Genomic DNA, 14,692 nt, shown 5'->3' on the forward strand with positions numbered 1-14,692 from the left:
GCTTGTATTACCTTTGTACAATATTGATGATAGGGGGCAGTGTGGCAGATGTTGCAGGTGTATGATATAGGAGATAGGTTACTGAAAGCAGTGAAGAGTTTTTACGAGGATAGTGAGGTTCAAGTTAGAGTATGTAGGAAAGAGGGAGATTATTTCCCAGTAAAAGTAGGCCTTAGACAAGGATGTGTGATGTCACCGTGGTTGTTTAATATATTTATAGATGGGGTTGTAATAGAAGTAAATGTGAGGGTCTTGGCAAGAGGCTTGGAGTTAAAAGATAAAGAATCACACATAAAGTGGGAGTTGTCACAGTTGCTCTTTGCTGATGACACTGTGCTCTTGGGAGATTCTGAAGAGAAGTTGCAGAGGTTGGTGGATGAATTTGGTAGGGTATGTAAAAGAAGAAAATTAAAAGTGAATACAGGAAAGAGTAAGGTTATGAGGATAACAAAAAGATTAGGTGATGAAAGATTGGATATCAGATTGGAGGGAGAGAGTATGGAGGAGGTGAATGTATTCAGATATTTGGGAGTGGACGTGTCAGCGGATGGGTCTATGAAAGTTGAGGTGAATCATAGAATTGATGAGGGAAAAAGGGTGAGTGGTGCACTTAGGAGTCTGTGGAGACAAAGAACTTTGTCTTTGGGAGCAAAGAGGGGAATGTATGAGAGTACAGTTTTACCAACGCTCTTATATGGGTGTGAAGCATGATGAATGTTGCAGCGAGGAGAAGGCTGGAGGCAGTGGAGATGTCATGTCTGAGGGCAATGTGTGGTGTGAATATAATGCAGAGAATTCATAGTTTGGAAGTTAGGAGGAGGTGCGGGATTGCCAAAACTGTTGTACAGAGGGCTGAGGAAGGGTTGTTGAGGTGGTTCGGACATGTAGAGAGAATGGAGCGAAACAGAATGGCTTCAAGAGTGTATCAGTCTGTAGTGGAAGGAAGGCGGGGTAGGGGTCGGCCTAGGAAAGGTTGGAGGAAGGGGGTAAAGGAGGTTTTGTGTGGGAGGGGCTTGGACTTCCAGCAAGCATGTGTGAGCGTATTTAATAGGAGTGAATGGAGACAAATGGTTTTTAATACTTGACGTGCTGTTGGAGTGTGAGCAAAGTAACATTTATGAAGGGATTCAGGGAAACCGGCAGGCCGGACTTGAGTCCTGGAGATGAGAAGTACAGTGCCTGCACTCTGAAGGAGGGGTGTTAATGTTGCAGTTTAAAAACTGTAGTGTAAAGCACCCTTCTGGCAAGACAGTGATGGAGTGAATGATGGTGAAAGTTTTTCTTTTTCGAACCACCCTGCCTTGGTGGGGATCGGCCAGTGTGTTAATAAAAAAATAATATTGATGAATTGCACTTGAATCATATAACACAGTCACATATAAAAATTATTAACATGCATTTTGTGGCTTTTAGCAAATATACAGTGATGTTCTGCCTGTTAATCTCTTTGACTCATGTGGGTCAGGTAGTGCAAACAGTGGTGGAGGCTCGATCCTCTCGCCACTGAGAGATGGATGTGCTACTCTTGCAGCCAGACCGGCTATAACCTTTTGTACTCTTTATTTGCTATGGTGTAGTAAATGTTTCTATAAATGTGTGAAGTTTAGGATATTTGAGGAAGAGGTTCAATAATTTCATTGTTTCAGGTGATGATGTATGCTGCCTGCTTTGAGGAACATTATCAAGGTCCTGAACCAGATGCTCCAAACTACAGCGAGATCTATAGGCCAGTAAAGACTGAGTTTTAACATGCAGTGATATACAGTACAGTAGAATACAACTTTATTTCATCATGATACATTGTTTATAAAATTCTTCCGTAAGCCATGCATGCCGTAAGAGGCAACTAAAATGCCAGGAGCAAGGGGCTAGTAACCCCTTCTCCTGTATAAATTACTAATTTTAAAATGAAAAACTTTCATTTTTCTTTTTAGATCACCCTGCCTCAGTGGGATACAGCCGGTTTGTTGAAAAAAAAATTGTTTATACAGAAATGGAAAGGACTGTCTTATGTTTTCCACTCAATTTGGCCTTGTGCCTCTTTTAATGCTGACTCACTACATGAATTCTTACCTGACCATGATATACTTCATTAAGTACAAGCAAAATAGGATGACTTGGAGGGTTAATAAATCTGTATTTGAGGGAAGGGTGGTAAGGGTCACCTTAGGAAAGGTTAAAGAGAGAGGGTGAGGGAGGTTTTGTATGCAAGGACCTTGGACATGCAGCAGGCATGTGTGAGCATGTTAGATAGGAGTGAGAGGAGGCAAATGTTTATGACTTGATGAGCTGTTGGAGTGTGAGCAAGGTAACATTTATGAAGGGATTCAGGGAAACCAGTTAGCTGGACTTGAGTCCTAGAGGTGGAAAGTACAGTGCCTACACTGATGGAGGGGTGGGATATTTGCAATTAGGTGGGGCATCTGAACTGTAGTACCAGCACACCTCTGAATGATGGTGAAAGTGTTCCTTCTTTAATTGGTAACCCTACCTTGGTGGGAGACAGCCAATGTGTTAAAAAAGTAAAGTATGACTTCAAGTAGCATTCTTCCTAACTCTTCATTTTGTATGCAGGTATTTAGCCCAGCTTCTAGAGGGAAAGGAACCGACGATGCTAAGCCCTGGGAGTGCTGCCATGGTGCTGCAGGTGATGGGACGCATCAAGAAGGTGGTGACCAAGGAAGGAGCACACAACCGTATGAGATATTTTAAGAAACTCCCCATTTCCTACATTTCCTCAAGGGTTTCACAGGTATGCAGACCAGGCTTTGTGTGGAACTAGTGTCCAGATTGAAAATTTATGTAAACATGTAAATATAAAGTCTATGTATGTCATAAATGTAAAAAAAAAAAAATGAGTATGACACTTGTGAGTTTATGGAAATTTTATTTTGGGTTGTGTGTTTTCTGAGTTAGTTTTAAGTTCATAATTGTTTTGTATCTGTCAGTACATTACAGGTGTAGTGAGGTAATCAGTGAAAAGCTCTGGTATGGTGGGCATGTCATACTAACATTCGGTAATTAATAGAACGTTAACCTGCCTTGGTCAGAGACAACCAGCATATTAAAAGAAAAGTAGGACATCATATACTCATGATGAACACAAAGGGTTTCACAGGTTCTGATAATTATATATTTTTTGAAATGTGGGCTCAGGAATCATGACTTTAGCAAACATGAACTCAACTAAGCTCGACACAGAGTGAAACATGGTCCCAGTAAAAACTTATACAATGTGTGCCTTGTCTGTACTGTTGTTATCAATATATCATTTGGATCCAGGAGAAGGTGCAGAATACTGTTCTCTGTGGGACACCAGTTATTAGTAGAAGAGATAAGTTTTATCATTTGTGGTTACATATTGTTGCCTCTCTGAAGGTGGTACAGGCTATATGATTATAGTCTTTATGACATTTTACCCATGCAGACAATATCCCATATCTATGCCTGTGGTTATTTAACCTTTTCAGGGTCCAAAGGCCAAATTTCAAAGTGCACACCAGTGCCCAAGAATTTTCAAAAAAATAATTTTGTTATTTTTTCTTATGAAATGGTAGAGAATCTTTTTCTGAAGGTAATAAAACAAAAAGTATGAAATTTGATGGGAAATTGACAAAATTATGCTCTCGCGAATTTTGATGCATCAGCGATATTTACGCATCGGCAATTTTGCCAACTTTGACTCCCATTTTAGGCCAAGTGTATTACTCCAGTCGACCAGATTCTTAGCTATTTAACTAGTATTACTTCTATTCTATTGATTGAGCACAAAAAATCGCCAAGTCAACTGTTTCAACTACAAAATAAAGTGATTGGAAATTGGTAATTTGGCCAATTTAATGCACAGTTCAAAATATTCTAATTTCAAAATAGGGTCCAGAATAAACAATGCAGGCATTCCTGGAACTAAACTAACATTTCCTCTGTTCATTAGTTACATTTTCAGGCTTTACAAATGAATTCCATTTTGATTTTTTATTCACATAATGAATTTTGAAAGTATTTTCTTTTTGGGAATTTTCTTTCTCTTTGGGTCACCCTGCCTCGGTGGGAGACGGCTGACTTGTTGAAAAAAAAAAATGAATTTTTATTCAAACCAAAAAATAGAAGATTTACTGTTATGCAATACTGTAATAATTGTATAAATAATATCACCACATTTGTGAACATATATTAGACCCACCAGCTGGCGTGTGTTAGACGTGTGGGATTGTTTGTTTACTCTTGAACATCGGCAAAAATTTAACATTTCTGCTATTTTGAGCTCAGTTTCAACCCATTTCCATTACTAAAACCAATCAGAATCATCTCTATTTCTGTAATATATCTTCCATTCTATCAAATGAGACCAAGAAATCGCAAATACAACTATAAAAAAATACGAAAAAACACTGCAAAGTCGCTGTTTTAATCGTAAATTACGGTCTCAGTTTTTTTTTCTCTCATTATGCACAGTGTGCTGCAGGATTTGTTTTATGTGGTGCACACATACCACATAGATGTATTCTCTCATATCTAGGCCCAAATTTACTGCTTACAGCTTATCAGAGAGTGAGCTGAGCTCATGGCATAGATCTACGGTTTGGACCCTGAACATAAAGCCATAGATCTATGGCACGGACCCTCAAAGGGTTAAAAAAAAAAATTAATTTGACTACTTGGCTAGTAGTTAAGGATATAGTTACACCATTTTTGTTTTTAATACATAGGCCATCTTCCACAAAAACAGGGTGATCTGAAAAAGAAGAAACAAAAAATAAATAAAAGAATAAAGATTTTATTTCTTTGTAAAGATTACAAAAAGAAATATACGTAATGGGAAGCATCAGGTAGGTCTCTACCTGATGCTTTCCAGTCAATTGGAGAACACATCACTGGTTCAGTCAACAATTCAACATAAGAACATAAGTAAGAAGGAGCACTGCAGGAGACCTATTGGTCCATGCTAGGCAGGTCCATCTCCACTAAGAAAAAAGGAACACTGCAGCACTGGCCCATGCTAGACAGGTCCAATTCACACCCATTCATGTACTTGTCTAACCTCATTCTAAAGCTACTCAAAGTTTTAACATCAATGATTCTACTTGAGAGTTTGTTCCACAGATAAATAAGAGCCAAAAGCAGAAAATCGATTCAAAATGGACTTTGCAACAAGATCAAAACCAGAACCTAAACAGTTTCATAATCAGATTTCAAAACCATCACATTTTAGAGCAAACTTCATAGAGCTATTAAACATTAAAATGATGAATGAAGAAATAAAAGAATTTGTGAAATAACTCTCTGTATAACAATGGGGAAGCATTAGCTCAATAAATAAATGGTTCAGAGAACTGACAAGTTCATAAATTAGACACATGTGGAATGCTTGGGTATCTTTATTGTTGAAATGTTTTGCTACACAGTGGCTTCATCAGTCCAGTACAAAGAATAGTGAAGATTACAAGGAGATTGAGGTAATTATTCCCTCAGCCTGGAGTTGATGTAATTAGTCCATCAAAACTGATGGACTAATTATATCAACTCCAGGCAGAGGGACTGATTACATTGACTCCAAGCAGAGGGACTGATTATGTCGATTCCAGGGAGAGGGACTGATTACATCAGTCTTCTTCTGATCTTCACTGTTAATACTTCTTTGTATAATAGGACTGATGAAGCCACTGTGTGGTGAAACGTTTCCACAGTAAAGATGCCCAAGTGTTGCACGTGTGTCTAATGTATCAAATTGTCATGGATACCGAAAGGAGCTGAGACCCTATGTATGTCCAGGAAGGAAAGGATAGGCAGACTGCATATTCCTACTCTATTAAAAAGTCTTTGACACAGTGCCATACAGAAAAAAATTGATTCACAAGCTGGAGTGACAGGCAGGGTACTAGCATGGATTAAGGAATACCTGAATGACAGAAGCCAAAATTACAGAGAGGAGCAAAGTGTCAGAATGGGTGAGTGTAGTTTCTGTACTGTTCCAAGGTTCACACACTAACCCTAGTGAATTGTATGTTAATAACCTACCAGTGGGGGGTAGACACCTCCATATCTATATTCATGAATAATGCCAAAATTACAAGTCGAATTAAAATGAAAGAAGACCTGTAGTTACTAGATAACTTGAACAGAAAAGTGCTAAGCAATGAAAGTGGAAGCCGAAGAAAGGAGATCAGGGATGGTATATTGTACCACCTAGGAAAAAACTCGGGTAAAAAGTATTGGGAACAACCATTGCACTAAACTCATTCCAGAATTACACATTAAGAGTATAAAATTAATGGTATATTCTAGGCTGGAAAACATAAGGGACCTACAGAAATGTAGACACTCTTCACTACATATGTCAGACCAGTACTTGAGTACACTGTGTCAGTGTGGTATAAAATATCACATAGGTAAACAAAGCAGATCTGGTGCCTGAGCAGAAATGACTTGAGATATGAGGAGCAACTGTACAAAGAATATCTCTTGTCTCAGGAGGAATTTAGCATAAGATGGGAATATAATTACAACATACCGTACAAACTTCTCCAGAGCATAGACTAAATAAAGGAAATATGGAAAATTTTTTAGGGGTGATCACTGTATGTACCTCAACATTATATACATACAAGTAATCTCATTGGGAGACAACACTATATTGTTTACCGTAGTCACCCCGTGTAGACATGTGAGAAAGCTTCACCACCCCTGGTCACTGCAGGTGGGCCTTTGACCTCACAATCTTATCCATATCTATCCGAGACCAGTATAGATTGGATAGCACCCACAAGTACGGCGCTACTAATTAATTGTGGACTGTATAGATTATATTAGTGTAACTGAATGAAGGGAGGGGGGTTACACATGGATATATCCATCAAGGAAAAACACTTGTACATAATCCCACCACTTACCAGATATTCTCTGGTGGTCACTTGATGTAGCTGGATCACCCATAACCTATCCAATTACAACATACCTAACTGGCCAGTATCAGTCTGCTATAACTAGAAGGGTTACTTAACTGTGGGTGATTGATGCTCCTATTTCCTCCATTCACCATCTCATTTCGATGTCCTGCTACACCGACACAGTTCCTATTCCAACAGGACGAGGTATTCGTTGGTTTATCCCGGTTTAGAAGTCGTAACTCCAAACTTCACTATCCTCAAGACAGGAACACGAGATAAACAGATGCTCACTCTGAGAACAGCGACTCATTTCACTTCACATATTCTCTTAACTTAGTGTTATTATCACTGATTACATTACAATTCCCAAGACGATTTAATGTCTTATAATTATTATAAACATTAGAGGTCACTCTATTAAGATCTGAGACCGATGAATGAGGATTAACTCACGGGTATTTCCCCTGGACACACACCATGGCCGCGCACCAGTCACCCCCGGTCGAACCATTATTCACTAATTTTACCACCCTTTTACGGTGGTCCCGTAAATCACGTTCCCTCACTCTTCACCAGGAACAGTTACGACACTTCCTATTATGAAGTGAGGCCTATATTAATCCTTAGGCCGCCGTGAACGCCAGTTTCCTGGTCCCATGTTTTCACAGTCTCCTCACTCCATTCAAAACACTCCCGCCTCTCTCTGCCCTGCCTCAACCTCTCCCCCCGCACATCCGCGCAGGCGCAGGGCGAACCCAGTTGGTTCTATTCAAAATACAATTTAGAACAACAGTAATGCATTAATCATGTATATTTACATTATAAAAATATATACAGTATAATTATGGGAATTTATTTTCCACAGGAAAGATCCTTGAAGGGAATTTGTCATTGGATTTTATTTTTATTATTAGTGTCTAAAATAGGTCTACAGTAGTAGTAAATAGTAGCAGTTTCTATAATTTTATATGCCTTTCTCATTTACAGAAGAACCTAGAACCTGCACCAGAGGAACCAGACAATACAAGGTAAAATTTGTTTTTAATTTTACTACAGTAATCTGTTTAGGTATTACTATCTTCTGTGGTTCTGGGCCTAACAGGCTGGAAAGAAAATATTACAGGATTAAGAACTATTAAGAAGCACAAAGTAAATTAGTGTAATTTAATCACATATCAGATTTGTCACATTGAATAACTAAAACACATACTGTACTGTACTACAATCATTGTAGGTAATATCTGTGAAGGAATTCAAGAAGACTGGCTAACTAGTTGGGTGTTTTGGAGGCAAGAAGTTTAGTATCTGCTCTCTGAAAGTTGGGGTTGGGGTATCAAGGTGTGGCTCAACATTAGATCACAAACTCTGTGCCCTGAGAAGGTACCTAGAGTGCAAGCAATAGTGCAAGTGATTTTTTTTAATAAGAAACCAGCTGTATCCCACCAAGGTAAGGTGATCTAAAAAGAAAAATGAAAGTTTTTCTTTTTAAATTTAGTAATTTATACAAGAGAAGGGGTTACTAGCCCCTTGCTCCTGGCACTATAGTCACCTCTTACAACATGCATTGCTTACAGAGGAAGAATTCTTTTCCACTTTCCCATGGAGGAAATAACGAAGAATAAATACTATGCATTGAGTGGGTAGTGCATTGAGGTATCTGTGGAGACAAAGAATATTATCCATGGAGAAAGAAGGGATTGTACGAGAGTATAGTGGTACCAACACTCTTGTATGGGTGTGAAGCATGGGTTGTAATTGCTGCAGTGAGAAGGAAGCTGGAGGCAGTGATGTCGTGTCTAAGGGCAACGTCTGGTGTAAGCATTATGCAGAGAATTCATAGAGTGGAAATTAGGAAGTGTGGAATTACTAAAAGTATTATTCATTATCCAGTTGTGAGTGTGGGGGAAGTTCGTGAGGCAGTAGGTAAAATGAAAGGGGGTAAGGCAGCTGGGATTGATGGGATAAAGATAGAAATGTTAAAAGCAGGTGGGGATATAGTTTTGGAGTGGTTGGTGCAATTATTTAATAAATGTATGGAAGAGGGTAAGGTACCTAGGGATTGGCAGAGAGCATGCATAGTTCCTTTGTATAAAGGCAAAGGGGATAAAAGAGAGTGCAAAAATTATAGGGGGATAAGTCTGTTGAGTATACCTGGTAAAGTGTATGGTAGAGTTATAATTGAAAGAATTAAGAGTAAGACGGAAAATAGGATAGCAGATGAACAAGGAGGCTTTAGGAAAGGTAGGGGGTGTGTGGACCAGGTGTTTACAGTGAAACATATAAGTGAACAGTATTTAGATAAGGCTAAAGAGGTCTCTGTGGCATTTATGGATTTGGAAAAGGCGTATGACAGGGTGGATAGGGGGGCAATGTGGCAGATGTTGCAAGTGTATGGTGTAGGAGGTAGGTTACTGAAAGCAGTGAAGAGTTTTTACGAGGATAGTGAGGCTCAAGTTAGAGTATGTAGGAAAGAGGGAAATTTTTTCCCAGTAAAAGTAGGCCTTAGACAAGGATGTGTGATGTCACCGTGGTTGTTTAATATATTTATAGATGGGGTTGTAAGAGAAGTAAATGCGAGGGTCTTGGCAAGAGGCGTGGAGTTAAAAGATAAAGAATCACACACAAAGTGGGAGTTGTCACAGCTGCTCTTTGCTGATGACACTGTGCTCTTGGGAGATTCTGAAGAGAAGTTGCAGAGATTGGTGGATGAATTTGGTAGGGTGTGCAAAAGAAGAAAATTAAAGGTGAATACAGGAAAGAGTAAGGTTATGAGGATAACAAAAAGATTAGGTGATGAAAGATTGAATATCAGATTGGAGGGAGAGAGTATGGAGGAGGTGAATGTATTTAGATATTTGGGAGTGGACGTGTCAGCAGATGGGTCTATGAAAGATGAGGTGAATCATAGAATTGATGAGGGAAAAAGAGTGAGTGGTGCACTTAGGAGTCTGTGGAGACAAAGAACTTTGTCCTTGGAGGCAAAGAGGGGAATGTATGAGAGTATAGTTTTACCAACGCTCTTATATGGGTGTGAAGCATGGGTGATGAATGTTGCAGCGAGGAGAAGGCTGGAGGCAGTGGAGATGTCATGTCTGAGGGCAATGTGTGGTGTGAATATAATGCAGAGAATTCGTAGTTTGGAAGTTAGGAGGAGGTGCAGGATTACCAAAACTGTTGTCCACAGGGCTGAGGAAGGGTTGTTGAGGTGGTTCGGACATGTAGAGAGAATGGAGCGAAACAGAATGACTTCAAGAGTGTATCAATCTGTAGTGGAAGGAAGGCGGGGTAGGGGTCGGCCTAGGAAAGGTTGGAGGGAGGGGGTAAAGGAGGTTTTGTGTGCGAGGGGCTTGGACTTCCAGCAGGCATGCGTGAGCGTGTTTGATAGGAGTGAATGGAGACAAATGGTTTTTAATACTTGACGTGCTGTTGGAGTGTGAGCAAAGTAACATTTATGAAGGGATTCGGGGAAACCGGCAGGCCGGACTTGAGTCCTGGAGATGGGAAGTACAGTGCCTGCACTCTGAAGGAGGGGTGTTAATGTTGCAGTTTAAGAACTGTAGTGTAAAGCACCCTTCTGGCAAGACAGTGATGGAGTGAATGATGGTGAAAGTTTTTCTTTTTCGGGCCACCCTGCCTTGGTGGGAATCGGCCAGTGTGATAATAAAAAAAAAAAAATATTATTCAGAGGGCTGAGGTGCTTTGGTTATTTAGAAAGGATGGAGCAAAATAGGATGACCTGGAGGGCGTATAAATCTGTAGTGGAGTGGAGAAGGGGGTAGGGGTCATCTTAGAAAAGGATGGAGGGAGGGGGTAAAAGAGGTTTTGTGTGCAAGGGGATTAGACTTATAACAGGCATGTGTGAGCATGTTAGATAGGAGTGAGTGGAGACGAATAGTTTTTGGGACTTGACGAGCTGTTGGAGTGTTAGCAAAGTAATATTTTGTGAAGGGATTCTGGAAAACTGGTTAGCCAGACTTGAGACTTGGAGGTGGGAAGTACAATGCCTGCACTTTAAAGGAGTTTGGGATATTTGCTGTTTGGAGTAACTTCTGAACTGTTGTATCAGTGTGCCTCTGGCAAGATAGTGATAGTGTGAATGATGGCAAAAGTGTTTCTTTTTTTGGGTCACCCTACTTTGGTGGGAGATGGCCATCTTGTTAAAAAAAAAAAATATGTATTAAGAAATTAAAGGAAAACCCAGATGGGTGTGTAAATATATATACATGTACATGCATGTATAGTGTGATCTAAGTGCAAGTAGAAGTAGCAAGATATACCTGTTATCCTGTGTTTATGAGACAGAAAAAAAAGACACCAGCAATCCTACCATAATCAGTTATAGGTATAAAACAATTACAGGAATTTTACATATACAAACTTTTATTCCTTTATGTGATACATAGTAATGTAGTTTACATGAAATAACACATTGGTAGGCACAAAAGAAAGCCACTAGTATGCAATGCATTTTGGGCATACGAAGACATTACATAGGTTGACTAGGAGAGAAAAACAGAAAAGGACAGTTAATTTGATTATAAGAAAAGATTTTGATCACAGGATTTCAGAGTAGCAAAGTAGAATGGTAGACTTCATTAAACATGTTATGTCACATCCATCCTGGAAGATGCTAAGTCTTGATGTGGAGTCTTCCTTCACTAATGGTCATCTTAATTTTCTCAATTTTCTCAGGGCTACTTTAACTTCTTAACCCCCACTGATTTCTTCCTTGACCTCATTCACCTTTGTGTGGATTCATTTTCTTTTTGAGATACATTCTATTCTCAAATTTTTGGTGTTGCCATGAACTCTTCCGTCATTGCTAACCTTTATATGGAATATTTAAAAAGTCTTACTCCCTACTGTTGGGATATGTCCTTGTCTCTGGTTTTGCTGTGTATATGATGTCTGCTCTATGACCACATGATTAGTTTCTTCCTGTCTTTTCTTAATGCCCTATCAGTTTCAAAACTGAATGGGAATCTTAACTTTTTGCTTCCTTTCCTTTGATGTTCATGTCCACTGCTCTGTGATTGGCTTTTCTTTTTCCATCTTCCGCAAACTTATTCGCAGTGGGATGTACGTTCATTGCTTTCCTTATCATCCTCTTTCTATCAAGAAAAGTGTTTCTGTTTTTCTCTTCCTTTGTGCCCTCAGCATGTGTGATGCTCAGTTTCTTAACTCTGAAATTTCCACTCTTCACATCTTATTCTCTTGCCCTGGCTATCCTTCTGATTTCATACACTCTGCCTACTCCCATGCTAAATGGACTGCTTTTCATGAGACTAATACCCTTCACACCTGAATAAACTTGCACACTAATTTTGCTCATATTTCTCCTATTACTGATGCTTCTGGTATCTTCTTTATTTCCTGCTCTTTCTGTCCTCCAATACTTTGGTGAAACTACCCATTCACTTTCTGACAGATTTAAAGAGCACAAAAAATTTTCACAGTGCTCTTTTTTTGTTGTGTCAGAGATCACAGTCCCCTGCTAAAACTACCCTCCTAGCCTTCAAAAATGCCATCTTATTGAGGCCACACTTACAAGTTTCTTAAAATGAATTGTAGGTTTGGCTTTGTTTATGTAGATTTCTGCTGCCTTTCCCATCATGTTGTCAAATGCTGTGAATTGACCTAACCTTTGCTTCTGCCTCTCCTTCCACTTCATTTGTCTTCTGCATTGTCATTTTCTTTGTCTTGTCTTTGTAGGTTCTGTTTTCTCCGTAGGAGGTTTTGCCCTAAGCCTATGGACCAGTAGGCCTCCTTTTGTTCTTTTACACTACCATTATTATTAATTCTTTCACTGCAATTACTCTCTCCACATGCTTTACCATTACCACCAGTGCTGCCACTACTGCTGCCACTACCACCACTAGCTACTACTATCATGGTCCTCCCCCCTTCCCCCCCCCATTCTATCTTCTGAATTTTCCTGCCTATTACTCTCTCATTTGTTATTAGACACTGGTCCAGGATGTACCAAAATGTCATCCTAACATTCTCCTAAGTGTAGGTTTTTGGCAAATAGTTACATCCACAGTATTGTAACTTTTTACTAGTTAGGAGGTAATCAGGTTTGATCCAGAGGAGGAAGAGGGTAGTTCCAATTCCTTGTATCAAGTCTTTCACTAGCAGCTAAGTATCTCCCCTCCTTCATGAAGGGTGCCAACTAAGAGAGTAAAGTACTCTGGAATAGAGTATGTAATTTCTTTGCTTCTTTATACTTAAATTATTTCTTGCCAGCTCAGGGGCCAACCCCGGAACCTCCGAGTGCCCACTGTTCCAGGATGCAGAGGAAGCTGTTGAAGCTATGAACCTAGAGCCAGGGGACCCCTACTATGAAGTCAAAAAAGAGATGATCATGAAGAAGGTTAGCAGCATATTTTTGACATTGGTCTAGAATTTTCTTAGCGTTACAGTGGACCCCCCGCTTTACGATCAGCTCCCAATGCGACCAATTATGTAAGTGTATTTATGTAAGTGCGTTTGTACGTGTATGTTTGGGGGTCTGAAATGGACTAATCTACTTCACAATATTCCTTATGGGAACAAATTCGTTCAGTACTGGCACCTGAACATACTTCTGGAATGAAATATCGTAAACCGGGGGTCCACTGTACTTCTATTTTATCTATTGAGAACAAGAAACTGCCCAGTTAACTATTTCAACTAGCCAATAAAGTGGTCAGAAATTGGTAATTTGGCCAATTTCACACAAAGTTCAAAATATTCCAATTTCAAAATAGGGTCCAGAATAAACAATGCAGGCATTCCTTTCATTAAAATAACATTTCCTCTGTTTATTAGTTACATTTCCAGGCTTTACAGATGAATTCCATTTTGATTTTTCATATACACAAAGAATTCTTATTCATACCAAAAAATAGAAAATTTACTGTTATGCAATATTGTAATACATTCCTGGTATATTTTTAAATGTTTATACAGTAGTATACTGTATTCAACAGAATAGAGGAAATCAGCTCTAATATACAGTGGACCCCTCGCATACCGTTGGCATCACATAACGTTAAATCCGCATACCGATACATTTTATCACTAAAATTTTGCCTCGCATACCGCTAAAAAACTCGCTCAACGCTATTCGTCCGAGACGCTTCTAATGTGCGGCCTGAGCCAGCTTCACATGTTCCGCCGGTGGCATTGTTTACAAGCCAGCCTCCGCGGTAACATCCAAGCATACAATCGGAACATTTCGTATTATTACAGCGTTTTTGGTGATTTCATCTGCAAAATAAGTGACCATGGGCCCCAAGAAAGCCTCTAGTGCTAACCCAGTGGTAAAAAGGGTGAGAAATACTATCATACCACAGTCAGCTGCTGCTGCACCATGGTCAGCTGTTGCTTGACCAGTCAGCTGTTGCTGGATCAGTCAGCTGCTGTTGCACCTCGATCAGCTGTTGTTGGACCAGTCAGCTGTTGCTGGATCAGTCAGCTGTTGCTGGATCAGTTAGCTGCTGCTGCACCACGATCAGCTGTTGCTGGACCAGTCAACTGTTGCTGGACCAGTCAACTGTTGCTGGACCAATCTGTTGCTGGATCAGTCAGCTGTTGCTGGATCAGTCAGCTGTTGCTGGATCAGTCAGCTGTTGCTGGACCAGTCAGCTGTTGCTGAATCAGTCAGCTGTTGCTGGATCAGTTAGCTGCTGCTGCACCACGATCAGCTGTTGCTGGATCAGTCAACTGTTGCTGGACCAGTCAACTGTTGCTGGACCAGTCAACTGTTGCTGGACCAGTCATCTGTTGCTGGATCAGTCAGCTGTTGCTGGATCAGTCAGCTG

At 39.9% G+C, this 14,692-nt stretch overlaps 1 protein-coding gene across 9 annotated transcripts in view; it reads left to right on the forward strand.

Annotated features, from left to right (window-relative positions):
- Nucleotides 1-14,692, forward strand: part of mtTFB1 (mitochondrial transcription factor B1) — a 42,922-nt gene that overhangs the window by 24,426 nt on the left and 3,804 nt on the right. For 8 of the 9 annotated variants that reach the window (XM_070103940.1, XM_070103937.1, XM_070103943.1 and 5 more), the window contains exons 4-7: nt 1,647-1,726; nt 2,575-2,752; nt 7,875-7,915; nt 13,134-13,260. In XM_070103940.1, the coding sequence (XP_069960041.1) occupies nt 1,647-1,726; nt 2,575-2,752; nt 7,875-7,915; nt 13,134-13,260 (426 nt within the window). The remainder of the gene's footprint in view (nt 1-1,646; nt 1,727-2,574; nt 2,753-7,874; nt 7,916-13,133; nt 13,261-14,692) is intronic. The other variant, XR_011394506.1, reaches the window with a different exon arrangement.

Source organism: Cherax quadricarinatus, chromosome 88 (assembly GCF_038502225.1).
Source record: "Cherax quadricarinatus isolate ZL_2023a chromosome 88, ASM3850222v1, whole genome shotgun sequence".
Classification (NCBI taxonomy): domain Eukaryota; kingdom Metazoa; phylum Arthropoda; class Malacostraca; order Decapoda; family Parastacidae; genus Cherax; species Cherax quadricarinatus.